Source organism: Budorcas taxicolor, chromosome 5, assembly GCF_023091745.1.
Source record: "Budorcas taxicolor isolate Tak-1 chromosome 5, Takin1.1, whole genome shotgun sequence".
Taxonomy (NCBI): domain Eukaryota; kingdom Metazoa; phylum Chordata; class Mammalia; order Artiodactyla; family Bovidae; genus Budorcas; species Budorcas taxicolor.
Genome location: NC_068914.1, coordinates 163,266,395 through 163,294,371, shown reverse-complemented (window position 1 = coordinate 163,294,371; position 27,977 = coordinate 163,266,395). Strand labels below are relative to the sequence as shown.

The 27,977-nt window shown below is 67.4% G+C and overlaps 1 protein-coding gene across 6 annotated transcripts; it reads left to right on the top strand.

Annotated features, from left to right (window-relative positions):
• Nucleotides 1-25: 25 nt before the first annotated feature.
• Nucleotides 26-27,977, top strand: PLXNB2 (plexin B2). 6 transcript variants are annotated; one of them, XM_052641556.1, is made up of 39 exons: nucleotides 6,903-7,002; nucleotides 10,486-10,538; nucleotides 10,617-11,033; nucleotides 13,830-14,915; nucleotides 15,176-15,358; nucleotides 15,454-15,582; nucleotides 16,072-16,172; nucleotides 16,276-16,402; nucleotides 17,160-17,319; nucleotides 17,932-18,046; nucleotides 18,116-18,224; nucleotides 18,300-18,401; nucleotides 18,754-18,846; nucleotides 19,248-19,329; nucleotides 19,435-19,595; nucleotides 19,684-19,832; nucleotides 19,998-20,106; nucleotides 20,243-20,379; nucleotides 20,559-20,729; nucleotides 21,098-21,227; nucleotides 21,314-21,541; nucleotides 21,670-21,846; nucleotides 21,935-22,074; nucleotides 22,156-22,256; nucleotides 22,902-23,131; nucleotides 23,235-23,416; nucleotides 23,753-23,819; nucleotides 23,988-24,134; nucleotides 24,647-24,803; nucleotides 24,938-25,038; nucleotides 25,110-25,194; nucleotides 25,305-25,459; nucleotides 25,545-25,705; nucleotides 25,779-25,926; nucleotides 26,301-26,365; nucleotides 26,532-26,607; nucleotides 26,946-27,020; nucleotides 27,120-27,258; nucleotides 27,343-27,977. In XM_052641556.1, exons 4-38 carry the CDS (start codon nucleotides 13,842-13,844, stop codon nucleotides 27,222-27,224), a joined length of 5,532 nt encoding a protein of 1,843 aa, XP_052497516.1. In that variant the 5' UTR covers nucleotides 6,903-7,002; nucleotides 10,486-10,538; nucleotides 10,617-11,033; nucleotides 13,830-13,841; the 3' UTR covers nucleotides 27,225-27,258; nucleotides 27,343-27,977. The 6 variants fall into 6 exon arrangements, with proteins under 6 accessions (XP_052497513.1, XP_052497514.1, XP_052497515.1 ...); XM_052641553.1 differs by lacking the exons at nucleotides 6,903-7,002; nucleotides 10,617-11,033 and adding an exon at nucleotides 26-96; XM_052641554.1 differs by lacking the exons at nucleotides 6,903-7,002; nucleotides 10,617-11,033 and adding an exon at nucleotides 961-989.

The following is a 27,977-nucleotide window of genomic DNA, read 5'->3' as shown; positions in this document are numbered from 1 at the left end:
GCCACACAAAGGCCCGTCTCCATGGCAGCCGCGCGGGCCACAGCGCTGCGCCGATCGCGGCCCGGGCGCCATCGAGCCTCCGCAGCAAACGAGCAGGTACGGGGACGGGGCCCCGCTCCCGCGGACGGCCGGGCCGGGGGCGGGCTTCATCGTCAGCGCCGCTTGGCCCTGGCCTGCGGCGCTCGGGACGCGGGGACCCGGGAGGCAGCCGCCCCGCGGAGGGCGACCCGGGCCTCGGCCGCTGTCGGTCCGTCCGGGCAGCCGGCGCAGGGCCCCTCCCGCCTCGCGCTCTTCCAGGCGGTGGGCGAGGCTCGCGGCGCCAGTGGTGGCCCGGCCAAGGGTCGCAAGCGGGGCGCCGCGCCTTCTCCCGCCGCCCGCGCCCCTCCGGAGACGCTGTGGTTCCCGACCCTCCGTACTCTTGCCCCCCAGCCCTCTGGCCACCGAGATCCGTGCACAGGGCGGAGGTCGGCCCTAGCCCTGCAAGAGTCCCAGGCCTGCGCCCACCCAGCCTCGTTCCGGGGTGGCCGAGCCGGAGCTCTCCCGAGGGGCTGGGCCCGCGGTCAGACCTTAGCGGCTCCCACACCCCCGGGCCTGGTGAGGAGGGCATGAGCCAGGGCCACCCTGGGCGCCCCTGTCTGCACCTGCCTGGGTGGAAGGCGGGTGCAGGTTCCGGCCTGGGAGGAGGACGGCCTGGCACCGGGCGAGTCCTGGCGCCCGGCCGCTTCACTGCGCGGCTGGCTCCCGCGGTTCCGGTGCTTGTTGTCTGAGGTTTGGGTGGACGCTCTGGGACCCAGAAAGTCTCTGTACTCGCTGCCCGGACCCTGCCCCTCTGTGCCTCCGCCTGCGGGAAGCCCTCCTAGATGGGCCTTTCCCACCATTCTGTGCTCAGGTTGCTTGTAAGATTTGAGGAGGGTCCTTGAGCTCAAGGGCTTCAGAGTTTCCTGCCACGTCACTGGGCTCCTCTTCCCAGCCAGCCTGGAGAAAGGAAGGTCTCAATGGGCCCTGGGGCTGTGGCGGGGGGTCAGGACTGGGGGTGAAGCTCGTCGGGAGAACAAGGCCCCCAGAGGCGGGGGCTCAGCCGGACCCCATACCTGGACGTCACCCTGGCATAGAGCGGGGAGCCCCAGAGTTGGGCAGCTGGGGCAGGGGCTGCCGGTGCTCTGCCCTGAGGCGAGGTCCCTAGGAGGGCACGGTCAGCATCGGCCTGGCCGAGCCGCTAAGTGTGTTTTGTGGCGTGTCAGCTTTTAGGGATTCTCAGAGAAGACTGAAAGCAAGCAGGTGCTCTCAGCAGACCTGAGCTTGTCACCTCTTCCCAGCACACCTAGCGGTGGCCCACTTTCATCCGAGTGTGGGGGGAGGCTTGAGGTCTGGCCTGGGGCTCCTCGCCCCAAGAGAGGAGGGAAGTTGCAGAGAAAAACAAGGGTTTGGAATTCAAGTCCCCCCTCCCCCGCCGGCCGCCTGCCAAGAAGGAATTATTTTGGATTATCCAGCCGTGTCCAGTCACCCAAGGGGGAGGCTGCAGCCGTGGGAGAGAGATCCACTTCCGGGGCCATGGGTTGAGAGCCCCAGGAGGGAGGGACAGGCAAGTCTGGGCAGCTCCAGCACCTTCCGCGGCTGAGCAGCCGGTCAGGGGCGGGGTGGGAGGGGCTGTGTCACCCGGGCCTGGAGAACGCCCCAGCAGGCCCGTCGAGCCAGCCTGGGGTGCGCCCGGGTTCTCTGGGGGAGGCCTTGGGCCAGGAGGGATCCTGGACCTCTGGTCTCAGGGCCCCAGGGCAGCCACCCCGCCCAGAGACCCCCCTTCACCTCTGGAGGGCTCAGCACCATGGCCCCAGGCCCTGTGAGGCTGCCTTCTGCGCTGGGTCCAGGGACACACCTTGGGCTTGTTACTCACACCTGGCGGTCGTGCAGTGTGTCCCAGGGTGGCGGGGCAGGCAGGGGCGTGACCTGGACTGCCTGGAGTGGGTGGGGCGCTGGGGTTCCCCAGGGCTGAATTTGAGACCATTCTCCCACCTCCTGACTGGCCCACTGACAGGCACCCTTGCCTGAAGCCCCTCCGACTGCCCGGCCCCCACCTCCACGTCCCCACCTGTCAGTCAGTCCGTCCCACCGGCGGCGAGGGGTTCCCCAGGGAAGGGGCCCCGCGAGGAGCTGTCTGGACTGCTACCCGTCACGTGACCTGTGGGGTCCCTGCGGGCTTGCCCGCAGCCGCACCCCCAGCGGCCCCTGGAGAGTCCGAACTGGGAGGCGAAGCGAGGAGCTGGGCTGGAGGGCCGCAGCCCAGGGGCCTGGCCGCAGCCCAGGCGAGTGGAGCAGAAGAGATTGGATTGGAAGGCTGGCGGGGGGCAGTGGTGGCAGCCTGGGGCGGTTCCGTATGGCATATGCCCCTCTGCCCCCGGGACAGCTTGGTTACAGGCCGTGAGCCATCCCGGGACCTGGGCCGTTCCCAGAGCGTCGTGCTCTCTTCCCTGCCTTGGTCTCACATCTCAGGGGCCGAGCTGGTGGTGCCTGGGAACGCTGGGCGTGGGACTGGCTGTCGCTTCGGCACCTCCCCACGTGGCCCCTGGTCTGGTCTGGGCAGATCCGCGCTTCGATGCCAGGCCCTCTGTCCCGGGGCTGTCCTGTGAGCAGGAAGTTGTCGTTCACGTCAGGTCTCAGGCCTTTTTGCTGCAGCAACACGCGCAGCCCCCTGCCTTGGCTTCCTGGATGGGGGGTAGGGTTTTCCTCTTTGCTGAGACCCTCCTGTGTCCAGAGCCTGCTCTGGGGTGGGAAGCAGTCCTGGGCGGAGAGGAGCGATCAGACCTGTTGAAAGCCGAACCCGGATGGTCTTCCAGCCTCGACCCGGCTCACTGAGGTGGGTGCAGTTTCACAGGGACCAGTCTCTGGTTCTTGTGGGGGCTGGACAAGTCCCTCCCCCTGAGGCTAATGGCTATTTGTGTTTGGGGCCTTTAAACGTCTTTGGTTTCAAATTACAGGACAGACTGGGCTGCTCGTGGCCCGTAATTGGTGGGGGACGCCGGGCTGTGGAGGGCTGGGGGGGCACTCCGTTTCCCTCTTCTGCCCCTGCCGCATGTGGCCCCTTCGTGGTTTTTCCCTTCCCTGGTTTCATATCCTCTTGTGGGTTTCTGCTTCCCTCTGTCCCGGAGGCTTTGAGGGCCTCGGTCCCCCAGCTGACCAGGCAGGAGCCCTGCCCTCTCCTGGCCCCCCCCCGCCAGACCAGGGCACAGCTGCTCGTCTGAAGGGCAGGGCAGGGCCTGCTGGCCTGCCTGCAGTGCCGAGCCCCCGGGGCCCCAGGACTCGGCTGGCCTCCGTGGTATTCACACGCCCATACAGTGGCGGGACCCAGACCCTCAGGTGCAGCCCGGAGCGACCGTGCGCACACCCGCAGCTCTGCCCCTCTGGTCCCGGAGAGGAGCTCAGGGCTGCCCCCTCCCCTGGCGCTGGGGCCCTGTTCCTGCCCTCGGGGCCTCTCTGGAGCCCCTCTGCAGCTCCATGCAGCCTCACTCGGAGACCGGCTCCCCCATCACTGGCAACTCTCCACCCTGTGGGCTGGCTGCGCAGGGCAGAGGAGGTGTGGTCCTGGGGTGGGGCGGGGCACCTGGGAGAGGGCTCGGCCTGGGGCCCACGTCCTTAGCCCCTGAGATCAAGAGAACTCTAAAATGGGGCGCATCCTGGTGCTAGATGAGTCTGGGCCTGGGCACGCAGGGAGCGAGTGAGGCCTTTGGGTGTCACCCAGGTGCTGACCCTGGTGCTGGCATCAGCCCTGCCCTGGACTTGACTCTTCTGGGTGTGGAGACAAGGCCGCTCAGCGCAGGTGGCCAGCAGTTCCCCTGGGGGTGCGGGAGGAGGGGCACTGGGATGAGCTCAGATCTCTGTGCCTGATTCGGGCCAGCTGAAGCCCCTGCTCAGGAAGAGGAAGAAAGAGGGAAGAGGTTTGATGTCAGCTCTGCAGACGGCCACCTGTGTCAACACAGCGTCTGGGCAGGGACCTCTGCCCCCAAGGCCGGGACAGTTCCGGCCACCGGCCTTCTGCCTGGGTCTGGGGCCGCTGGGCCAGCCTGCTGCGTTGCAGAGCAGAGCCCTGTGGGGTCCTGCCCCTACCCCCTCCCCAGGCTTTTTCAGAGCTGGGCTTGCTTTGGAGAAGGGCCAGGCCCAGGACACTGCTGTGGGAGGCCAGTGCCCGCCCCGGGAAGGTGGCCACTGCCCTGCGCACATCCCGCGATGGGAGAAGCAGTCTCCAAGCCTCCCTGGGCGAGGGCAGGTGGTCGCATGGCCCCCAGCTCCCCCTTAGCCTTTGAGTCTCTCCCCAGGCTGGCCAGCGGACGTGAGGGGCTAGACCTCCCCTGTCCTGGCATCAGGCCAGATCTGGGGGCCACCGTGGCCATCTCAGGACCCAGGAAGGGAGGTCAGGATGAGGGACAGGAGGCCCAGGATGAGCCAGAGGGGGAGACTGGCAACGCTTCCTGCAGGGTGGGTGGCAGCTCCTGGCTGAACCGAGCCGGCCCTGAGCTGGGGTGGGTGCGGGGCCTGGCCCCAGGGCCTCGGGGCCACTTCCAGGGTATGCCATCACAGGGAGGCCAGGTGTCCCCCCCAGTCCTAGCCACCCCACTGCCCCCTGGCACCTGCGGAGTCCCCTCTCAGCACCCAGCCTCAGCCTGAGCTGGGGCATTTCCTCGCTGGAAACTCCCGGCGCCTTTGCCCTCTCAGAGCCTGACCCTGAGCCCATCCATTGCCCCCCCCCCGCCCCCGCCGCAGCTGGACTCCAGACCCTCCCAGCCCTGCGAGGCCCTGCCCCCGTGGCCCCTGCAGCCAGTGCAGAGGGCCCAGCCCCCCCTTCCCACGCAGGGTGCCCGGGGCCCGCTCCAGGCCTCTCTGCCCTTCTGGGTGCCCTGGGCAACGCTGAGCTGGGGCTGCCCGAGATGCCCCCAGCCCGAGTGGTCGGGTCTGGGGCTCTTCGCCCCACACACACCCTGGGTGGAGGGCCAGGACCCCCAAGGCAGGGACCCCCGAGGCATCCCAGATGTGTGCCTGCACGAGAGTGCTCACAGATATGTTGGGGGTGGCTGGCACGCCGGCCTGGCGCAGTGCCCCAGGCTAATTGTGGGGTTCGGAGTGATGTAGGAGGCGGGGTTGGGGCAGCCGCCGTGGAACTGACAGACTGACAGGCAGATTACAGGCCTCGCCTGCTCCTTGCTCACTGGGCCCTCACCCATCCGCCCCCAAGCCTTGCTCCCGCCCCTGCACAGGGCCTGGGAAGGGGCCCGGGGCCGGGCCTGGGCCTGGGCCAGCTGCAGCCGCCATAAGCCTCAGGCAGCCCAGCCAGCCCACCCCACCAGCTGCGGGGGCCAGCCTGGAAAGGGGGCGGGCATCAGACATCAGAGTCAGTGGCCATGCCTGCCGCGGCGAGCCCCGCGCCCTCTTCACGGCTCCAGCCTCCCTGCTTGCTGGGGGGACGTGGGGGGGGGGGGGTGCAGCGCCTCACTTTGGAGCCCCTTGGGAGCCAGGGCGGCTGGGCCTCCCTGACTCTGCGCTCCAAGGCCCTGCGGCACCCTCCCTCCGCCAGCCAGCCCAACCCACACTGCGCCTCCTATGCCGTGTCTTCCTGTCCCTCTCAGCCTGGCCCTGACCGGCTGCCCACGGGCGAGGGGTCTCTGGGGGTGTCTACATTCACCCGACGGCCAGTGCTGCGCATCTGTGCACGAGGTGTGGCCTGAGGCCGCTGTGGGCCAGGGCTGGCCAGCTGCTGGGAGCGCGCGAGGCCTCCTGACCCTGGGGTGGGGAGGCTCGTCACCATGTCCCTGGCACACAGCAAGCGTTTGGGGGCTTCAGGCTGAGGAGATGGGGCAGGTCGGCGGGCCCATCTGGGGGTCCCCGCGAGCACAGGGAAACTGACAGAGGCATTAAGCTGCAAGGTGTTCTGGGGGGCGCGGCTCTGCAGAGGAGGGATGTGGGCAAGCCTGAGGGGGAATCAGGGCCCAACTGAGTCCAGGTGCGACATGGGCGGCTGGCACTCAGAAGGGCTGCCAGGAGGGCAGGCCATGCAGCACGGTGGAGCCCGTGGGCACCAGGCCCCACTAAACCCCACCTTCTGCCCCAAGGGCCCGGGAGGCCCAGGAGGCGGTGGGCTGCTGGCGGGCCGGCTTGTATTCTTGAATAACAATTCATTGAAACGGTGTTCCCCTAAGCCTTCTCTCCACAGGCTCAGGGTCAGGCGGTGGTCTCTGGGGGAGGCAGTGACTGGGGCCTGTTGCCAACAGCATGGGATCAGTCCGGGGCAGCATCCACCCTGCAGCGTTGCCCAGGGAGCTGCAGAGGTGCCTGAGGGTCAGGGTGGGACACAAGACCCCAGTGAGGGTGACCTCAGACAAAGGCAGAGGGGTGCTCTGAGGTGGCTGGAGTGGGGAAGGCCCACAGGGTTGAGGGGAGCAGGCCGGGAGACCCCTCAGGCAGGCAGCAGGGAGAGCCCTGGGGGTTCTCTGCACCTCCTCACCTTGGCCTTGGGTCTTGGGCCTTTGACCTCTGGCCACCGGGCAGGGGTGACTTTCCTGCTGGGCCCCAGAGCCCCAGCTGCAGGGGAGGCTGCCCAGTCTCCCTCAGGCCCCGCTGGGAGGAGAAGAGCGGCTGGGAGCCGGGCGGGTGGGGAGGGGGAGGTGACACCCTACACCTGGGAAGGTCCCTTGGGAGGCTCTCCCGGCGCTGACGCAGGGCTCCAGCTAGACGTCAGCCAGGCCCCGGCCCGCCCCGGCCCGCCCCCGCTCCGAGGTGTCTGCTGATCGCTCGGCCTTTGCCCGGTGAGTCTGGTTGGGGTGGGGTGGGGCGTCACGCAGGCGGCACTGGGGCCGCAGTGGGTAACCGGCGGACAGCGGAGCGCGGGGGCTTGGGCCCGGGGCCGGCGGGGCTGCCCACCGCGCCCTGGCCGGCGGAGGACAGCCTGACTCCCGCCAGGCTCCTTGGGGACGGGTCCCTGGGACCACGTGGCCGCCACCGCCGTCATCTCAACTGGAGGTCAGTCTCCCCGCGACCGCGCGCCCAGGGGCCCCGGGGAGCCCCGTTAGAGGCCCCTGTGCGGCCCTGGGGGCGCGGGGTGCAGGCGGGGCCTCGGGAGGGGTGGTCCGCGGGCGCCGCGCCGTCTCCGGGCCGCCTCGGGTGGCGAGAACGGGCCGCCCCTCCCCATTGGGGCCGCGCCCGCCTCCCCGACTGAACTCTGACCAGGGCCCCAGCGCGCTCGGCGGGCCGGCCGGTACTCCTCTCGCCCTGGCCTGAGTGCCGCGACGCTACCCTCCCCTAGCGCGCGCCCACTCCCCGCTCTTGTTTTGAAAACAGCGGAGGCTCCGATTTGCCGGCGTAGCGCCGGTTTTGTTTCCTCTGATTTGTTTCGCGCTCCGGGCTAATTGCAAATTTGCATTTTCGTCGCGGGAGCGGAGCGCAGGCGGGTCTCCCGCCGCCAGCTGCCCGGCGGGGGAGGGGCGGCGCTCCCGGCCGGACCGCAGCCCTCGCTACCTCCCGGCCTAGGGTCGCGGGAGTGACTCGCGGCCCCGAGCTCTCCGCCAGGGGTTGATTCCTCCACTCCCTCGGTCCTGGGGTCCCGAGTGCCCGCCGCACGGTGCTAAGGCTGCCCCCCACCCCCACCATCTCGGAGTGACCCCACCTGGGCCTGAGCCTCTGTCTGAACGGCCTCTTCTCCCTGTCGGCCGAGCCTGGGTCCCCTGCCCGAGCCCACAGGCTGCCAAGGGCCAGCCCCCCCCCCCCCCCCCCCCCCGCAGATCTGGCGGCTCTGCGTGGTTCTGACCTCAGCGCTGAGACGTCGCTGCCTCAGTTTTGCTGATGATAGTGACAGGGAGGGCCAGCCTGCGCCCCAGGGCCCTCCTCCTGGGGGCCAGGGCTGCAGGGGGCCCTAGCCTGGGGTGGGATCCCTGCCCTGCCCAGTGGGCACCTCCTGTTTGCCTTTTCCTGGCGGGGGAGCAGGGGGTGAGGCTGCTGCCTAGGAGAAAGGAACCCAAGGAGGGAGCCTGGGGGCGGGGCGGGGGTGGGGTGGCCCGCTGGGCGCGGCTCCTCTGCTCCCCAGGCGGTGGGTGTGTGCGGAGAGGCCCTGTCCCCTCCGGTGCTCAGGCTGGGGGAACACCCACTGAGGGGGGGGCTTGGGGACCAGCCCGGGCGCGGGCACGTGCACGTCCAGCCTCCTCCGCCGTGTGTCGCCCCCGTCGTGGTTCACAGGGCTGAGACCCGGAGGCGCCCACTGGGCCAGATCCTGTGTTTAGACCTTGCTCACCGGCCCATCAGTGAAGACCGTGGGCCATGGTGGGTGAGAGGTGGTCCTGCAGGGCTGGGTCAGGCTGGCTGTCTCCGGCTTCCGGGGGGTGGGTAGGCGTTTTCCAGGGGGACGGCAAAAGCAGAGGCACGGTGGCATCATGATGTCACTCTCAATCCCTCCTCCAGGCACAGATTCACTTACACCTCCCAGCCTCACACTGTGGTTGGGGCTGTCATTACCCCCGTGTCCCTCACAGGGAAACTGAGTCTCAGTGTAACTTTGTCCATAGCCCATATAACCCTGGGTCGAAGGGATTCGGCAGTGGCATTGAGTGTGTGTGATTGTGGCGGGGGTCACCAGGACCTCGCACCTGTGGGCGTTCAGGAGAGGGGCCTTCACCTGAGACAGCAGGAGTGAGTGGAGCTGCCAGTTGGAGGCAGGGTGGACATGATGGGGCAGCTGGGGGCCAAGAGGAAGGGAGGTGTCCAGGTCCTTCAGAAGGGAATGTGGGCTGCGGGCGCCTGCTTTCGGGAGGAGAAATCTGCGGACCGCCTCCAGGAGAGTCTGAGAGGGGGTCCATCTCAGTGGGTCCCTTGGTGCAGGTCCGTCAGGTGAGGTCGCAGCTGGGTGTGTGGGCTTAGAAAGAGGGGGTCCCTTGGAAGAGGCCAGCCTCCCTTGGCCTCGCCTCTAGCACACATGCAGCACCCCCTCCCAGGGATCTGGACAGGTGGAGGGCTGGGGCTGGGGACTCAGCCATGCCAGGCAGAGGGAGCAGGCATGGGGCACACGGAAGGCAATGTGATGTCCCTTCAGGGGCAGGCCTGCATGCTCCGGCCCCAAGGCTGTGGATCCCGCCTTCAGCCTCGAGGCCAGGCCCAGCCCGGCTCTCTCATAGGCTCCACCATCCGGACGCCCTTTGGTTTGGCCCTGACTTTGTCTGTGGAGTGGCCTTTGCCCCTTTCACAAAGGCTGCCTAGGTACCTTCACCCCCACACCTGGAGCCTCAAGCTCCTGTTTCTGGTTAACCGTTCCCCGCTTAGCTGGGGGCTGAGGACGCCAGCGGGATTTCCTGCCCCAAGTGCGTAGGTGTGGCGCCCCCCACCCGCAGGCCTTGCCCCTGCTGGTCTCCCTCAGAGCTGCTGGGGGTCCTTCCAGCCCTGGGCCCTCCTCACAGTGTTGGTCCCCACATTTGGGGGCTGTCTGGCACAGGAATGAGGTGCCTGGGGGCATGCTGCTGGCAAGCCAGACAGGGAGCCCGTGGTCTGTGGCTGTGATGGGGTGGGATTCAGTAGACCAGTGGCACGTGCATACTCAATATAATCTTGCAAAAACATTTTCAAAAAGTGGCAAATACTGCTTTACTGTCTCAGCCCCCTCCTCCCTGCCTCAAGGCTCACCATGACTTTCAGTTTGGATGTCGTCTTCTAGAACTTCTCAATTAAACTCCTGTATGTCTGTATCAACCCCCATGGGTGGAGAGGCCTGGAATTCTGCACCACAACTGTCCTCAACAGTTCTGGGCTCTGTCGGGGTCCACACGGACCACCCATCTTCACCAGCACCGTGGGTTCTCAGGGTCCTCTGGTTGCATACTTCTGCGCTGAGAAGTATCCTTGACCAGGCCCTCCCTGCGGGTACACAGGCGTGTTTCTCCAGGAGGAGAGGATACAATCGCAGCTTGCTGAGTGCTACAATGTGACAGGCTTTTCAGGCCCACATCTTTTAGTTCTTACAGACCGCTGGGGTTTCACAGATGGGGAAATGAGGCTCAGAGAAGTTAAGTAACTTGCACAAGGTCGGACATCTAGTGAGGAGAATCGTGGAGTTGTGTGTGCACGTTTTTTCAGAAAACAATTTTACTTTTAATCAAAGTGATGTACCTTGCAGGATCTTAGTTCCCCCAGCAGAGGACTGAACCCAGCCCCTCGTCAATGAAAGTGCAGAGCCCTAATCACTAGACAGCCAGGGAATTCCCTTCTCTGCCTCTTTGAGCAGAGGCTGGAGGGGCATGCCGGCATACACACCAAGTGGACCTGTGTGCCCGGGGGTGCTGGGCTTGGGGCTGGGAGGCCAGTGTCTGGGCGGGGCTGAAGGTGGGGTGGAGGAGGCAGGAGGCTGAGAGTTTCCTCCAGGATGGCAGAGGCCAGCTGGGGCCCCATGGGCTGCTCCTCGCTCCCCAGACGTGGAGGCAGGGGCCAGGCTTGTTGTGAGACCACCATCTCTCCTTTGCTTTTTAGAGAATCTCAATGTCAGCCTGGTGCAGAGACTGAGACGGACCACTGAAGCCTGGGTGAGTGGGGGCTAGTGCAAGCTGGGGAAGGTAGTGGGGGCCACAGCCATGCAGTGACAGAGTGACGTGTCCCCACAGGTCTTGTCCGGCCAGGCCCAGCGGGCACACGTCTGCCCAAAACCAGGTGCCCTGCTGTGGGGGCTGGCAGGCTCACGTGGGAGGGTGGGCTCTGCAGGGAGCCAGGAGTGCAGCTGGGCACTGACCGCAGCGCTGCCTTCTGGGAATCGGGCCTGGAGCGAGGGGCACATGTCCAGACGGCTTCCGGGCCGGCAGCAGTCTGGAGCTGTGGACTTCTTGGAAGTGCACCTCTGGACTTCGGCCAGGAAGAGGCGTCTGGTGCCCCTGAGGAAATCCCCGCTGCCCCGGTGAGCAAGCAGGGGTCCCGGGCTGCCTTCAAAACAGGAAGCGCCCGTTCCGGGAACACCAGCCGCAGGGAGCTTTGCCGGCTGCGCCTGGCGCCTCCGGTGCGGCGGCCTGAGCGTGGCTCCTGGTCAGGTGGGTCACCCTTTGCTCCTGGGCCTGGCCAGGCAGGTCACCTGAGGCTTTTGTTTGTCCAGGAAGTGGAGGGAGCTGCCGCCTGGAGTCCTAGTCCCTCCTGTGACACAGTACAGCCCGCGCTTGCGAGAGGGTCTCACTCTCCCCACTGCCCAGAGGGCTCCTGGGGGTGGCAGGGAGCCCAGGTCTGGCCGCGGCTCCTGGGGGTGGGGTAGGGCAGGGAAGAGCCCAACATCTGGGCCCCTGGGAGTCAGCAGCAGGATCTGGTCCCCTGGGTGAGGGCACACAGCGCCTTCACCCCTCACGTCTGGTGTGGCAGGCCCGGGGCCCCTGCCCCAGGGGCTCAGTCAAGTGGGCACTAACCAGAGGACGACCAGAGCATTCGGTCCAGGCTCTGTGACCCGCCCATCTCCTGGGCCCGAGGGAGAGGAGCGTATGGGGGAGTGGGCGTTGTGCCGGATCGGTCGGTTGTGGGTTCAAGTCCTCCGCGCGCTTGCCGATGGGCAGAGGGGCCTGGACACGGATCCGTCGGAGACCGGGGCCCCTGCTCCCAGGGGCGGCTCCTGCTCAGGCCGCAGCTCCGCCCCCGCCGGCCGGCCCGCCCCCGCCCGCCCGCTCGCTCGCTCCCTCCCTCCCTGGGCTCGGGGAACATTCCATTCATTCCGCGGCCGGCCGTGGCCCGAGCCGCAGCCGGAGCCAAAGCCGAGTGGGGCCGGGGTCGCGGCGGCGGCGACGCGGGGACGCGGGTGAGCGGGGCCGGGCGGGGGGACGCGCCAGTAGAGGCCCCGGACGCCCCACCACCCGCGCAGCGCGGCCGAGCGGACTTTGGGCCCAGACGGGCCGGCCAGCGGGGCGGGGCAGCCGGGGCGCGGGGCGGCGGGGGAGGGGCGGCGGGGCGGGGCCTCCGGTCAGGCCGCCCGCCCCCGGGCCTGGGGGGCAGCACCGCAGGCGCCCGAGCGTCCGGCCCCGCGCAGCCCTGGACTGGCGGGTGGCCCAGCCCCACGCCTGGGGGCCTCCGGGGCGTCCTGTCCCCGGACTGTGCGCTGGTGGGGCCCCTGCCCCGGGCCGGCCTGCGGAATCTTCCCGCTCCTCCCCAGCCTCTCCGCGCGGCCAGGTCACCCTGGCTGCCCCGCCCTCCTCCTCGGGCCACCTCCGCCCCCTTCCCAGGTCCCTGCCGTCTCCCCTGCTGGACGCCGTCTCCCCTGCTGGACACCGTCCCGCCGGCCTGTGGATGGCTCCTCTCCCAGCAGCTTGTCAGGAGGCCCAGGCGGGAGCGCTTCAGAGCAGGGCGTCCTGCGCGGGGGGCCAATGTCCCACCGGGGGCCCCCCTCCCTGGCCGGGACCCGCCGGCGCCCCCCGGTGGCTCTGGAATGAGGAGGCTTTGTCACCTGGTTCTTGGCTACGTCTCCTCCGGGGGCTCGCGGGACTCGTGGGCGGTGGTGGAGACAGGAACAAAGGGATGGAGACCAGCCACAGCCTGGCTGGGGGGCTTCCTAGTGGTTCAGGGAAAGAAGGAAGTCGGATTGCTTCTGTGTAATAGTCACAGGTCCATGAGAGGAAGCCAGTCAACATAGCTTTGGCCAAAGCCAGTGCCCCAGAGAAACCTCTCCCTGGCCACGGAGCAGACAGCTTTCTCTCTCCCGGAGGAGGCCTGGGCAGGAAGGGCTGTTGCAGGGAAGGACAAAAGTAGTTGTTTCTTGAGTGAATAAGAGTGTGTCCAGGGAGGTGGTGTCGAAGGTGGCCGCAGCGGCCATTGTGGGCAATCTGGGAGGCCAGGGCCCCTTGTTACCTCTGCCATCCGGGCCAGTCTGCACTTGGCCCTGTGGGCACGGACAGGGCTGCCCTAAACGTCTTGCCAGGCACAGAGACCCTCGGGGCAGATGTCAGGGGTCCAGGGATGAGGGCTGGGACACAGATTGGGAGAGGGCAGCCCGAGGCGGTGGTGGCAGAGACTCTCAAGATTGTAATCAGGGTCCCCAAGGTGAGGAGGTGCTGGACCACCCCAAACCAGGAGAGGCCTGCACGTTGGCAACCCTGAGCTCAGCCCTCATGCGCACAGACACGGGAACGGGCCTGCATACCCACACAGGGGCGTGTGCTCAAGTAGATCCCTGCACACTGACGTGGCCTGCTGCAGCCCACACGCAGCACCATTCTCAGACTCTGGGGTCCCCTTCTCAGAGACCTGAGGGTCTCCCCAGCAGGGCACAGGCAGGGTGCCTGGACTGCCGTGGCCCTGGGGGGTGGGGGTGGGAGTCAGGGAGTCAGGCCAGGCTACAGTCCCCGCAGTTCCGCTGTTTCCGGTCAGATCCCACTGTGTGCTGAGAGTCAGGTGCAGAACAGGTGTGTGGTCCTGTTTGCATGTTCAGGGCCTGTCGGCTTGGGTCTTGTGGGGAGTGTGGTCTGGAGGTGGTGCCTCTCAGATCACCCGCGCTGTGGGGTTATGGGACATGAGTGCCTGGGAGACTTTCTGGAGGAGGTCCTCTGTTGTCTCAAGGTGAGCCTGAAGGTGCTCTGGTAACCTGGGGGCGAAGGCCAGGGCACAGTCCTCTAGGGGCGGCTGGCCACACCCAGGCCTGGAGCTGCAGCGCTGGTAGCCTGGCCCATCAGAGGTTAGGTCACAGGGTGGTCCTCTTGAGGAGGCTTGGGAGATGGTCTCCTTGGAGTTGAGAGTGGGTGTGTCTGGCCAGAGGGGCGGGAAGGCAGGGAAGGGAGTGGGCCTTGGGCTGGGCATCAGGAACAGAGCGGGTGGGTCCTCCAGGCCCGCACAGCCCTGACCCTCCTCTCTTCCCACAGGGTGCAGGGGCAATGGCGCTGCAGCTCTGGGCCCTGGCCCTCCTGGGCCTGGCAGGCACGAGCGCGAGTCTGCGGCCCCGCAAGCTAGACTTCTTCCGCAGCGAGACGGAGCTGAACCACCTGGTGGTGGACGAGGCGTCGGGCATGGTGTATGTGGGCGCGGTGAACACACTCTATCAGCTGAGTGCCGACCTGCAGCTGGAGCAGCGGGCGGCCACGGGCCCGGCCCAGGACAACAAGAAGTGCACGCCTCCCATCGAGGTGAGCCAGTGCCACGAGGCCGTGCTGACTGACAACGTCAACCAGCTGCTGCTGCTGGATCCTCCCCGGAGCCGCCTGGTGGAGTGCGGCAGCCTCTTCAAGGGCATCTGCGCGCTGCGCGCCCTGGGCAACATCTCCATGCGCCTCTTCTACGAAGATGGCAGTGGCGAGAAGTCCTTTGTGGCCAGCAATGACGAGAGCGTGGCAACTGTGGGCCTGGTGAGTGCCGCGGACCCTGGTGGTGAGCGCCTGCTGTTCGTGGGCAAGGGCAACGGGCCGCACGACAACGGGGTCATTGTGAGCACCCGCCTCCTGGACCGGACCGAGGGCCGGGAGGCCTTCGAGGCCTACACGGACCACGCCACCTACAAGGCCGGCTACATGTCCTCCAACACGCAGCAGTTCGTGGCCGCCTTTGAGGACGGCCCCTACGTCTTCTTCGTCTTCAACCAGCAGGACAAGCACCCATCCCGGAACCGCACGCTGCTGGCGCGCATGTGCAAGCAGGACCCTTTCTACTACTCCTACCTGGAGATGGACCTGCGCTGCCTGGACGCCGGTGACGCCCAGGCCCCCGCCTTCGGCACCTGCCTGGCGGCCTCGGTGGACCGGCCGGGCTCCGGCGGGGTGCTGTACGCCGTCTTCAGCACGGACGGCCGGGGCGGCAGGGGGCCTCGGACTGGCCTCTGCCTGTTCCCACTGGACGAGGTCCACCGCAGGATGGAGGCCAACCGCGATGCCTGCTACACGGGCGCACGAGAGGTGGCCCGCGACACCTTCTACAAGCCCTTCCACGGCGACATCCAGTGTGGTGGACACGGGCCGGTATGTGGCCTCAGCATTCTCACAGGGGCTTGGGCCACACGCGGCGGGTCTGTGCGTGGCCCTGCTTGACACATGTCCACATGCCTCCCTATGGTGAGGGCCGTGTGTGTGTGCGTGCAGTGTCTCCACGGGCAGGTCAGCATGAGCACCCAGGGGTTCTTGTGTGTCCGGGCTGGTTCTGGGGCGTGTGTGGGGCCCTGAGTGCTGGGGGCCATCGGGGGGGAGAGGCCTCGGGCAGGCGTTGACGCCATGGTCCGCAGGGTGCCAGCGAGAGTTTCCTGTGTGGCTCGGAGCACTTGCCCTACCCTCTGGGCAGCCACGATGGCCTCTCGGCCAAGGCCGTGCTGCACCGTGGAGGCCTGAACCTGACGGCCGTGACCGTGACCACCGAGAACGGCCACACCATCGCCTTTCTGGGCACCTCGGATGGCCGGGTCCTCAAGGTGAGGCCCAGGGCTGGGGCAGGGTGGCTCCCGGAGGGGTCCTCAGTGCACAAGACAGCCCCGCCCTCACCGTGCGCCTGCCCCCGTGCCCGCAGGTGTACTTTGCCCCGGATGGCAGCTCCACGGAGTACGGCGCCGTCCTCGTGGAGATCAACAAGAGGATCAAGAGAGACCTGGTGCTGGCCGCAGACCAGGCCAGCCTGTACGCCATGACCCAGGACAAGGTGGGCCCTGGGCCCTGCAGCGGGGCCTGGCGGCGTGGCAGGGACGGCCCTCTTCTCGGGCCCCGACCACGTCTCTGAGCACCTTTCCCGCCTTTGAAACTTGCTGTCTGTTCTGTATCTGTCTGGCCCATCTGACCAGAGAATCAGTGCTCAAAGTAGGCCTTCCCCATTGGCAAGCTGGGCTGAGGGGCCACTCCTGTGCACTCAGATGGCCCAAGTCCCACAGCCTCTTGGGAGCTGATGCAATGGGCACCAGGGAGGTGCCATAACCAAGGGCTCCTTGGAACCCGGCGCCAGCTGATCCCGGGCGAGGTCTAGCCTCCAGGGCTGCCCGGAGCCGTCCCTGCTCAGTCTTGTGTCGGTGTTGAGGCTCCTAAGGCTTAGCGGGTAAAGGTGGGGTTGATCCGGTGGTCCTAGACTTTGGTGTCTGGGGGGGTCCTCTCTGGCTGGAGGCCATCCGTAGTCACGCTCGCTGCCTGGTGCCCTCAGGTGTTCCGGCTTCTCGTGCAGGAGTGTGCGAGCTTCTCCAGCTGCGCTCACTGCCACAGCTCACAGGACCCCTACTGCGGCTGGTGCGTCGTTGAGGGCCGGTGAGTGCCTGGGTCTCGGCCCCACCCAGAATCTGGGTGTGCAGCCCCGCCCCGGCCTGGGCGCTGATGGGCACCAGGCTAAGACTGCCCCCCGCCCTCGCAGCTGCACCAGGAAGGCGGAGTGCCCCCGGGCGGATGAGAGCGGCCACTGGCTGTGGAGCCGCAACGAGTCCTGCGTGGCCATCACCGGGGCCCAGCCGCAGAACATGAGCCGCCAGGCCCAGGGGGAGGTGAGTGGTGGGGGGTGGGGGCAAGGCCACCCCTCATCCAGGCTGTGGGGATGGCTGGGGGCCACACAGGGCTGTGCTCCTGGCTGCGGGGATGCCTGCCCCTCACCCAGGCTGTGGGGATGGCTGGGGGCCACACAGGGCCGTGCTCCTGGCTGTGGGGATGGCCGGGGGCCACACAGGGCTGTGCTCCTGGCTGTGGGGATGGCCGGGGGCCACACAGGGCTGTGCTCCTGGCTGTGGGGATGGCCGGGGGCCACACAGTTCCGTGCTCCTGGCTGTGGGGATGGCCGCCCCTCACCCAGGCTGTGGGGATGGCTGGGGGCCGCACAGGGCCGTGCTCCTGGCTGTGGGGATGGCCGGGGGCCACACAGTTCCGTGCTCCTGGCTGTGGGGATGGCCGCCCCTCACCCAGGCTGTGGGGATGGCCGGGGGCCACACAGGGCTGTGCTCCTGGCTGTGGGTGCTGAGCCTGGGCACAGGAACTCTGTCCTTTGCGTGGTCCCCTTTGACCTGGGGAGCCCCTGAGAATCCAGGGCAGACCCAGGCCCTGTCCCTGGAGTGACCCAAGGGGGTCCCATTCAGGGGAAGTGGAGTTGGGTTCTAGAGAGCTTTCCAGGGGGCAGGGGTCCACATTCAGGAGGAGGGCCAGAGAGCAAACCAGGGGACAGGTAGCCCGGGTAGGGCTGGGCTGGGAGGTGGCCCGCTCGCCAGGTCGGGACGGAAGAGTCCTGGCGTGAGCGGCGCGGCCTTTCCCCAGGTGCAGCTGACTGTCAGCCCCCTCCCGGCCTTGAGTGACGACGACACGCTGCTGTGCCTCTTTGGAGGATCGCCACCTCACCCCGCACGGCTGCAGGAGGGCACCGTGGTCTGCAACTCGCCGAGCAGGAGCAGCCTCCCTCGCACGCCGCCCGGCCAGGGTGAGGCATCTGCTGCCGCCTGCCAAGCCTGGCCCCAAGTGCCCACTGACACCCCAGGCTGCCCACTGACACCCCAGGCTGCTCACCCCTGACCGGCCCCGGGTGCTCACTGAGACCCCAGGGCCGTACCCTGGCCGGGTGGCATGCAAGCAATGTGTGATGGGCACCTGCCCCGCCCCCACCCCCCGCCCCAGCCAGCTTAGATGGGTGAGGCCGTCCCTGGAGGCCAGGCCCGGCGCCGAGCTTGTCCCCTGAGCACATGGGGTGGTGGAAGCCGGCTCACGGGTGAAGGCAGGGCCTGTGCAGTGACGTGGTCGGGACCTGGCAAGCACTCTGCCCTAGACGCCGGGGAATCACGGCCCTCGACGCCCACAGGGACAGAAAGATGGCTAGCGGTTCAGGGCCGGGGGCGGGCAGCACGACACCAGAGCTGGGATCTGACGGAGGCCTGGCTGAGCCCTTGGGGTCAGTTCCAGCCAGGATCTCTGCACTTGGTGTCCTGTGGGAGACTGATGCAAGGCTGGCTTGGGACTACGGGAGGCCCAGTTCTAGCCTCCCGTCCCCCACGGGCCAGCCTAGCCCACGGCCCCACCCAGCGCTGTCCCTCCGCAGATCATGTGGCCGTAACCATCCGGCTCCACTTCAAACGCGGCAACGTCTTCCTGACCTCCCACCAGTATCCCTTCTACGACTGCCGGGAGGCCATGAGCCTGCAGGAGAACCTGCCGTGAGTGGCTCCCCCGCCCACCCCTGGCCCCCGTGCGGCCCCCACGCCCCTCACCGCCCCCTCTTCCAGGTGCATCTCCTGCTCCAGCAATCGCTGGACCTGCCAGTGGGCACTGCTCGAGCACGCATGTCAGCAGGCCTCTCCAGGCCCCGAGGACGGCGTCGTTGGCGCCCACATGGTGAGGGCCTGGGGCCGCCGGGGGCCCAGCTGCTCGGCCGCGGCCCGGCAGATCCTGACCGCTCCCCCTCCCCAGGAGGACGACTGCCCCCAGTTCCTGAACCCCAGCCCGCTGGTCATCCCCGTGAACCACGAGACGGATGTGACCTTCCAGGGCAAGAACCTGGACACGGTGCAGGTGAGGGTGCTGCGGGGCCCAGGCCTGGGGGTGGGGCTTACTCCGGGCCTGGCCCCTGCAGACTGGAAACCATCCCCGCTTGGCGCTCAAGGCCCAGTGTGTGGGGGAGGCAGAGAGGTCTGGGAGGATGGGCGGCGTTTGGACGGGCCGTGCTCGTTCAAAACCCGGGCAGCGAGTGCTGCTCAGGAGGGAGCAGTCTGTGGGCCCAGGCGGGGACCGCGCTGTGGCAGAGTGTTCCTTGGGTGGGGCGCCCCAGTGGCCTGGGAGCTGTGTGGCACAGCGGGCTCCGGGGCCCAGGGCGGGGTGGGGTGTGGTGGCCCGGCCGGGGTGTCCTGACTGGCCCGTCTGGCAGGGCTCCCCACTGCTTGTGGGCAGTGACCTCCTCAAGTTTGAGGCGTCGGTCAGCACCCAGGAGCCAGGAACCTTCTCCTTTCGGACCCCAAAGGTATGCCTCCCTGGGTGGGTGGGCCGGGTTGGTGGACCCCGTGGAGGCGGCCAATTCCCTCCGCGGCTTGATGGCATCACCGACTGAATGGATACGGGTCTGAGCGGGCTTCAGGAGGCGGTGAAGGACAGGGAGGCCTGGCGTGCTGACCCCCACGGGGTCGCACAGAGTTGGACACGACTGTGCAACTGAACAGCAACAAGCTTGAGGGGTGCGGGGGTCAGGCCCACCACTCCACCCTGCTGAGGAAGCAGGCGGCAGGCAGGCACAGCCTCGGGGCGTCCCCGTGTCCCCCGGCTCCCTGGAATGGGAATCACCCTCCGCCGTGCGGGGACACGTGGTCCTGGCTGTCTGGGACCTCGTGGGAGCAGGGGGTGCAGTGTGTCCCCGTGTGCCCCTAGCTGACCCACGACGCCAACGAGACGCTGCCCCTGCACCTGTACGTCAAGTCGTCCGGCAAGAATGTTGACAGCCGGCTCCAAGGTGGGCGGGCGGGCGGCTGGGCAGGCGGGCGGCTGGGCAGGCGGGCGGGCAGGCAGGCGAGGGAAGCAGGACGGCCCTGCCGACGGCCGGCTTCTCCCTCCGCAGTGACCCTCTACAACTGCTCCTTCGGGCGCGGCGACTGCAGCCTGTGCCTGGCCGCTGACCCCGCCTACCGCTGCGTGTGGTGCAGCGGGCAGAGCCGCTGTGTGTACGAGGCTCTGTGCAGCAACGCCACCTCCGAGTGCCCGCCGCCCGTCGTCACCAGGGTGAGCCCCTCACCCCCCCCCACCCACAGGAGAGCTCCAGCTCTGCTGCCCCGAGACCCTCGGGTCAGCCAGGCTCTGCCGATTTCAGATCCAGCCTGAGACCGGTCCACTGGGCGGAGGCATCCGCGTCACCATCCTTGGGTCAAACCTGGGGGTCAGAGCAGATGACGTGAAGAGGGTCACCGTGGCTGGCCAGAACTGTGCCTTTGAGCCAGAACGGTACTCCGTGTCCACGCGGTGAGTGGGGAGTCCATGACCTGGACTCCCAGGGATGGGCTAGGTCCTGTCCTGTGGGGCCAGAGGACTGGGGGGCATGGAGAGGGAAGACGTGGTTCAGGTGTGCGTGGGTGCCCAGGCCTTGCACACCCACAGAGTGTGCCCACCTGCCTGCCACCCATGCAGGATTGTGTGCACCATCGAGGCTGCAGAGGCACCCTTGACAGGCGGTGTCGAGGTGGACATCAACGGAAAGCTCGGCCATTCACCTCCCCATGCCCAGTTCACCTACCAGGTAAGTACCTGGCAGGTCAGCACAGATGGGGTCTGGGGGCCTCCTGACGGCGGCTGTGGCCCAGGGGAGGCCCGAGCTGGGTGGAGGGCCTGCGTCCCCACCCAGCCCTGAGCCAGGCGCCCTGCCCCTCTTCCAGCAGCCCCAGCCCCGCAGTGTGGAGCCCAAGCAGGGGCCGCAGGCGGGCGGCACCACGCTGACCATCAGTGGCACCCACCTGGACACAGGCTCTGAGGAAGACGTGAGAGTGACCCTCAATGGCGTCCCTTGTAACGTGTGGGTGTCACCCACGGGTCGCCAAATACTGGTCTCCCCTGGTCCTGGGGACAGGGTGAGGGCCCTCCGGCCATGACCCTGTGTCCATCCTGGAGGAGGTAGCCCCAGGCAGACCCACTGGCCTGGGGCTGGGGTGGTCCCCGGGTGGGGCTGACGCTGACCGGCTCTCACACCCTCAGGACACAGTTCGGGGCCCAGCTTCAGTGTGTCACTGGCCCCCAGGCGGTTCCGGGAGAGCTGGCCCTGAAGGTTTCCTACGGGGGCTCCGACGTGCCCAGTCCTGGCATCACCTTCACCTACCGTGAGAACCCGGTACTGCGGGCCTTCGAGCCGCTGCGGAGCTTTGTCAGGTGTGACGGGGGCCCCTTGGTAGCAGGTGCCCCCTACACCCACCCCGTCCAACTGTTTCCCAGGCGCTCTCTGCCCTCCAGCCTCGTGAGGATTGGCAGATGCTGGTCTGGGTGACAGGAGGCCTCCAACACTCCCCCCTGTCCCCCCAGGTCCCTTCCCCCTAGACACCCAGGTGGACAGCCTCCCTGCCCTCTCACAGTGCAGGATGGCAGTGCTCTGGGCACACCTGCTGCAAGGCAGGTCTGTGCTCACACTGGCCTGCAAGTATATCCCAGGTTGTGGTGGGTGGGGGTCAGGGACGGAGCCTTGCAGGGCACTTGCCTTGCCCGGTGTGCCACCCTGGCACTGTCTCCTCCCTGTCCCTCAGCGGTGGCCGGAGCATCAACGTCACAGGACAGGGTTTCAGCCTGATCCAGAGGTTCGCCATGGTCGTCATAGCTGAGCCGTTGGAGTCCTGGAGGCAGCGGCGGGAGACCGGACCGCTGCATTCCGTGACGGTCAGTCCTGGTGCCTGCTGCGGGTACAAGCCAGGGCTGGAGGCCCGCTGTGCCAGGTGGCCTAAAGGTCCCGCCTCGGCCCTCAGGTCGTGGGCACGGAGTACGTGTTCCACAACGACTCCAAGGTCGTGTTCCTGTCCCCTGCCGTCCCCGAGGAGCCCGAGGCCTACAACCTCACCGCGCTTATCCGGATGGACGGGCACCAGGCCCTGCTCAGGACGGAGGCTGGTGCCTTTGAGTACGTTGCCGACCCCACCTTCGAGAACTTCACCGGGGGTGTCAAGAAGCAAGTCAACAAGCTCATTCACGCGCGGGTGAGGACCAGCACAGCCCCGGTGGGCAGGTCCTGAGCGGTGCGGGCAGGGAGCAGCCCCAGGCCTGGCCTGAGCTGTTCGGGGCCTCCCTGATGCCCTCCTGGTCACTGTGACGACCCCCACCCCAGGGCACCAACCTGAACAAGGCCATGACCATTCACGAGGCTGAAGCCTTTGTGGGTGCCGAGCGCTGCGTCATGAAGACGCTGACGGAGACGGACCTGTACTGCGAGCCCCCGGAGGTGCAGCCCCCTCCCAAGCGGAGGCAGAAGCGAGACACAGCCCACAACCTGCCGGAGTTCATTGTGCGTGTGGGGGGCCGCGGGCTGGGGTGCGCACGGGGGTGTCTTTGGTGTGGCCCCCCTGGTCCTTGCTGAGTCCCTCCCCACGCAGGTAAAGTTTGGCTCACGGGAGTGGGTGCTGGGCCGAGTAGAGTACGACACGCGCGCAAGTGACGTGCCCCTCAGCCTCATCCTGCCGCTGGTCATCGGGCCCATGGTGGCTGTCATTGCTGTATCTGTCTACTGCTACTGGTGAGCCGGCGTCCGCCCCTCGGCCACACCCACCGGCCGGCACCACCCAGGCCGGTCCCAGGAGCTTCCCTGTGCCCCCAGGAGGAAGAGCCAGCAGGCGGAGCGCGAGTACGAGAAGATCAAGTCCCAGCTGGAGGGCCTGGAGGAAAGCGTGCGGGACCGTTGCAAAAAGGAGTTCACCGGTAGGGGCTCTGGGGCGGGTCCCAGGAGAGGAGGGCTCAGGGGCCGGATCCCAGGGGAGGGGGGCTCGGGGGGCGGGTCCCGGGAGAGGGGGGCTCGGGGGGCGGGTCCCGGGAGAGGGGGGCTCGAGGGGCGGATCCTGGGAGGGGGGTTCCGGGGGGGCGGGTCCTGGGAGAGGAGGGCTCGGGGCTGGGTCCCGGGAGAGGGGGAGCTTGGGGGGCGGATCCTGGGAGGGGGGTTGGGGGGGTGGGTCCCGGGAGAGGGGGGCTCGGGGGGCGGATCCTGGGAGGGGCCTGGGGGGCGGGTCCCGGGAGAGTGGGGCTCGGGGGGCGGATCCTGGGAGGGGCCTGGGGGGGCGGATCCTGGGAGGGGCCTGGGGGGGCGGGTCCCGGGAGAGGGGGAGCTTGGGGGGCGGGTCCCGGGAGAGGGGGGCTCGGGGGGCGGGTCCCGGGAGGGGGGTTCCGGGGGGGGGGGTGGGTCCCGGGAGAGGGGGAGCTTGGGGGGCGGGTCCCGGGAGATGGGGGGTTCAGGGGTGGGTCCCGGGAGGGGGGAGCTCGGGGGGGCGGGTCCCGGGAGAGGGGGAGCCCGGGGTGGGGGGGCGGGCGGCCGGCGATGGCCATGCGTGCCTTACCCCGACCCCCTTGCAGACCTGATGATTGAGATGGAGGACCAGACCAACGACGTGCACGAGGCAGGCATCCCCGTGCTGGACTACAAGACCTACACCGACCGCGTCTTCTTCCTGCCCTCCAAGGACGGCGACAAGGACGTGATGATCACGGGCAAGCTGGACATCCCCGAGTCTCGGCGGCCGGTGGTGGAGCAGGCGCTCTACCAGTTCTCCAACCTGCTCAACAGCAAGTGCTTCCTCATCAACGTGAGCCGGGCCTCCGGGTGGGGCGGGGCCTCCGGGTGGGGCCGGGCCTCTGGGTGGGGGCGGGCCTCTGGAGGGGCGGGGCTCTGACTGGCCTGCCCTTCAGTTCATCCACACCCTGGAGAACCAGCGGGAGTTCTCGGCCCGCGCCAAGGTCTACTTTGCGTCGCTGCTGACCGTGGCGCTGCACGGGAAGCTGGAGTACTACACAGATATCATGCGCACGCTCTTCCTAGAGCTCATGGAGCAGTACGTGGTGGCCAAGAACCCCAAGCTGATGCTGCGCAGGTGTGTGGGGCAGGGCGGGGGCCCGCCTCGGGGGCCTGGGGTAGGGGTGCAGCGGGGCGCACAGGCTTGTCCAGGCACCTGGTTGGCCAGCAGGTGTAGCCAGGGCTAGTGAGTAAGGCGGAAAGAGGCGTTGCTCCTGTGTGGTCAGCACTGTCCCATGGGGTGGAAGATGAAATGCCCTCCCTGAGGGCCCTGGGAGATTGGTCACTGCAGGAGATGGAGACCCGGGACGTGGACGGAGTCTGGGCTGCTGCACCTGGCCCGGGTACCTGGAAGAGCCAGCTGGTCCTCAGGACACTAGCGGGTCCCTTGTACAAAGCCTTTCTGCACCTTCAGGTCTGAGACAGTGGTGGAGAGAATGCTGTCTAATTGGATGTCTATCTGCCTGTACCAGTATCTCAAGGTGGGTCCCACCCAGCTCTGCCCGGGGTGGGGGAAGGGCGAGGTCCCAGGGGGTGCTGGAACCCTCCAGTGTCCACCTTCCTGGGGCCCAGCTCCATCTGGATGGGTCTGCTTCCCACCCTGGTGCGGTCCGTCCCACCCCTGGTTCAGCCACCTTACTTTGCTCCAGGATAGTGCAGGGGAGCCGCTGTACAAGCTCTTCAAGGCTATCAAGCATCAGGTGGAGAAGGGGCCAGTGGACGCCGTGCAGAAGAAAGCCAAGTACACCCTAAACGACACGGGGCTGCTGGGGGACGACGTGGAGTACACACCCCTGGTGAGCCCCCAGGGCTGGGTTCTGGGCCAGCCTCAAGATCAGAAACTGGATGCCACTTGCTTCCTTCACGGACTTACATTAGCACCCGTACCTTGTGTTGGGCCCACCCCTGCCCAGGGAGGGGTCTGGGTCCTGGATCCCTGGAGAGGGGCTCTAGGGGCCACAGCCCCAGGCCGGCTGCCTCCTGAGTTCCCAGGCTGCTGCAGGCATGTGTGGGGCCCGGTGCACCAAGCGTGTGGTGGTAACTGTGTGTACGGGGAAGCGGTGCTTGGCGTGTGCTCCTGTGATTACCTGTGTGTTGTGATAGCTGCACGTGAGCAGCCCCCTGCTGTCTGTCCTGCTGAGCCACAGTGCAGGTGAAGATGAAGCCCCGGGTACTGTCGGGGCTCAGGATGCTCTGCCCCTTGACCTCCACCAGAGAGGTTGCCATCAGGAGGAGGCCCAAACCTGCTTCCAGTCTGGGGCGAGCGAGGGCGAGGGCCCCTCCCCAGCTGTTCCTCTGTTCTGTGCAGACGGTGAGCGTGATCGTCCAGGATGAAGGGGTCGATGCAATTCCGGTCAAGGTCCTCAACTGTGACACCATCTCCCAGGTCAAGGAGAAGATCATCGACCAGGTGTACCGCACACAGCCTTGCTCCCGCTGGCCCAAGGCTGACAGTGTGGTCCTCGGTAAGCTCCGTCCTTGGAGGCTTGGCTCTGTGCCTAGAGAAGCTGGGTCGGCCGGGCCGTGGCGGTGGCAAGAGGGAGGCCGGGCCGGGTGGGCTGGGCTGGGGTTCCTGGAGCTGGGCTGTGTCCTCCCACAGAGTGGCGTCCTGGATCCACAGCCCAGATCCTGTCAGACCTGGACCTGACCTCTCAGCGGGAGGGCCGGTGGCGGCGTGTCAACACGCTGATGCACTACAACGTGAGTGTGGCAGCGGGGAGGGCCCGCGGAGGGTGGGGTGTAGAGCTGGCCCTCACGTCTCTGTTCCCCAGGTCCGGGACGGAGCCACTCTCATCCTGTCCAAGGTGGGGGTCTCCCAGCAGCCCGAGGACAGCCAGCAGGACCTGCCTGGGGAGCGTGAGTCCCTTCCCCTTGTCCGGCCCCTCCTGGCCCCGGAGGACCTGAGCCCGGTGCTGGGATCCCGGCCCTGGGCTCTGGCCCTCGTCCCTCAGCAGCCGCTCCCACAGGCCACGCCCTCCTGGAGGAGGAGAATCGGGTGTGGCACCTGGTGCGGCCCACGGACGAGGTGGACGAAGGCAAGTGCAAGCGCGGCAGCGTGAAGGAGAAGGAGCGCACCAAGGCCATCACCGAGATCTACCTGACCCGCCTGCTCTCCGTCAAGGTGGGCCTCGCAGGGCGTGTGGGCGGCAGGCCTGGCCCTCCCTCCCCTCACCACCCGGTCGAGCTGACCCCACCCCGCCCCTCAGGGCACGCTGCAGCAGTTCGTGGACAACTTCTTCCAAAGCGTGCTGGCGCCCGGGAACGCGGTGCCGCCGGCGGTCAAGTACTTCTTCGACTTCCTGGACGAGCAGGCAGAGAAGCACGACATCAGGGATGAGGACACCGTCCACATCTGGAAGACCAACAGGTGGGGGTCTGCCCGCCCCGCTTGCCTGCCTGCTCCCGTAGGCGCCTCCTCACGCCCTGTTGTTCTGCCTCAGTTTACCGCTCCGCTTCTGGGTAAACATCCTCAAGAACCCCCACTTCATCTTCGACGTGCACGTCCACGAGGTGGTGGACGCCTCCCTGTCGGTCATCGCGCAGACCTTCATGGACGCCTGCACACGCACAGAGCACAAGCTGAGCCGCGTGCGTGCAGCTGCGGGCCGCCCGGCGGGGTGGGGCCCTGGACCTGGGGGGCGTCAGGGAAGCAGGCGGCGGCGGGATGAGGGGATCAGTTCAGGCGTGGGTTTGCACGTGAGGCTGGAGGTCAGGAGGCAGGCAGGTGCCTGTCCCTGGCGTGATGGGAGACCCTGTGGGGAGCGGCCCTCTGGCAGTCAGGGACCCTGTCGTCCTTCCCCTTCCACGTGTAAGAGTGAGTTTTACTGTAAATTACAAAACAACAAAACCACTGTCAGGTCTGTGGCCGGGCGGGGCAGCTACCCTGTGGGAGCCCTTCCTCCGCACACCCTTCTTCCTCTGGGTGTCTTGGCCTGGGCGTCACTGGGCTCCAATCCCCACAGGACTCTCCCAGCAACAAGCTCCTCTACGCCAAGGAGATCTCCACCTACAAGAAGATGGTGGAGGAGTGAGTCCCGCACCCGCCTGCCAGGCCAGACCCCGCCTGCCCCCCTCAGTGCCCACCCAGCGGGGCCCCTGGGTGGTGCCTGTGATCAGGAGGAGGGCCCAACCTCTGGGGACCACTGCCCCCACTTCCAGCGCCCCCACCCGGCGTAACTCTCTCTCCCCCACAGCTACTACAAGGGGATCCGACAGATGGTGCAGGTCAGCGACCAGGACATGAACACACACCTGGCAGAGATTTCCCGGGTAAGGGGGGCACAGGGAGCACGGGGGGGACCCCACACCCCAGGATTAGCCCCCTGCCCCACCCTGAAGGCCCCGCGGGGGGCGGGCAGGAGTCAGCCCTGGGGGCAGGTGATGTGCCCACAGGACCCAGAGAGGCGCCGGGACACGTGGCTCGCTGGGGCAGCTCTGAGCCAGCCCCGCCTGCCCAGGGCCCGCGTGGATGGGAAGCTGTCTGTGCCTGGCACACTGTGTGTCTGAGCGTTGTGATGGGATTGGAGGGGGCCCTTCGTATCTGCCCAACCCCTGGGGCACGGCTTCTGGCCCCTGTGGGTCATGCAGCCCCTGCCCCGGCCCTTCAGGCACACACGGACTCCCTGAACACCCTCGTGGCCTTGCACCAGCTCTACCAGTACACACAGAAGTACTATGACGAGGTAGGGGGCCCGGCCTCCCCGGGGATGGCAGCGCTCATCGGGCGCCCCCTCCCCTGGGCTGTGATCTGACATCACCTGCACCCCCCTCCCCGAACCAAGATTATCAACGCCCTGGAGGAGGACCCCGCTGCCCAGAAGATGCAGCTGGCCTTCCGGCTCCAGCAGATCGCAGCTGCGCTTGAGAACAAGGTCACGGACCTCTGATCTCCAACCTCCAGCATCACGGTCTGGGACACAGGTGTGTGACGCGCAGTGCCAGGCGCTGGGCAGCCCTGGGGGACGGGGCTAAGTGGGCAGGGCTCACCCCTTCTCTCTCCGGCAGAGGAGCAGCCCCGGGCTTCCGAGTGTGTGTGGCGGGGGACTGCCCCCCCTCAGCGTTTGTAGCCACGTTAGCATCTTTCCCTGAGCAATAGAGCCGGGCGCCGCCAACACCAGCTCCCTCTTGAAGAACCAGCATCCAGTGTCTCCTGAGTGATTCGAAAAACGTGCCTTACGCCCCGGTGCCACGCTGGGCTGCTGGGGGCAGTCAGGCCTCAGTCCCCTCCCCGAGCACCAGCAGCCGCCTCAGACACCTGGCTTTGGCCTCCAGCGGCGGGGCTTGAGTGCCTGCGGCCTCCGGGACCCAGTGCCCGGACTGTGTGCCTCCGCCCCGCCCGGACGGAGGCAGAGAAGCGGTACGATGCCTCGCTGGCCTCGAAGGCCTGGCCTGCGGGGTGCCGGCACTCCGGGGACTCCGTGCTGCAGGCCCCACCTCAAAGGTCAAGCTGGACGTCAGACGTCGAGGCCCAGGCGGCCAGAAGGGCCCCAGCAGACGGGGGGTCCTGGTCTCGGCCTGTCAGACAGGCTGACCCGGAGGCCCTGCCCAGGTCTGGGGGGCCAGGAGCGGGTCTGCCAGGACCACCCCAACCCTTTTTGTAAATCTTGTGAATTGTAAATTGAATACAGTTGTTTTTTTCA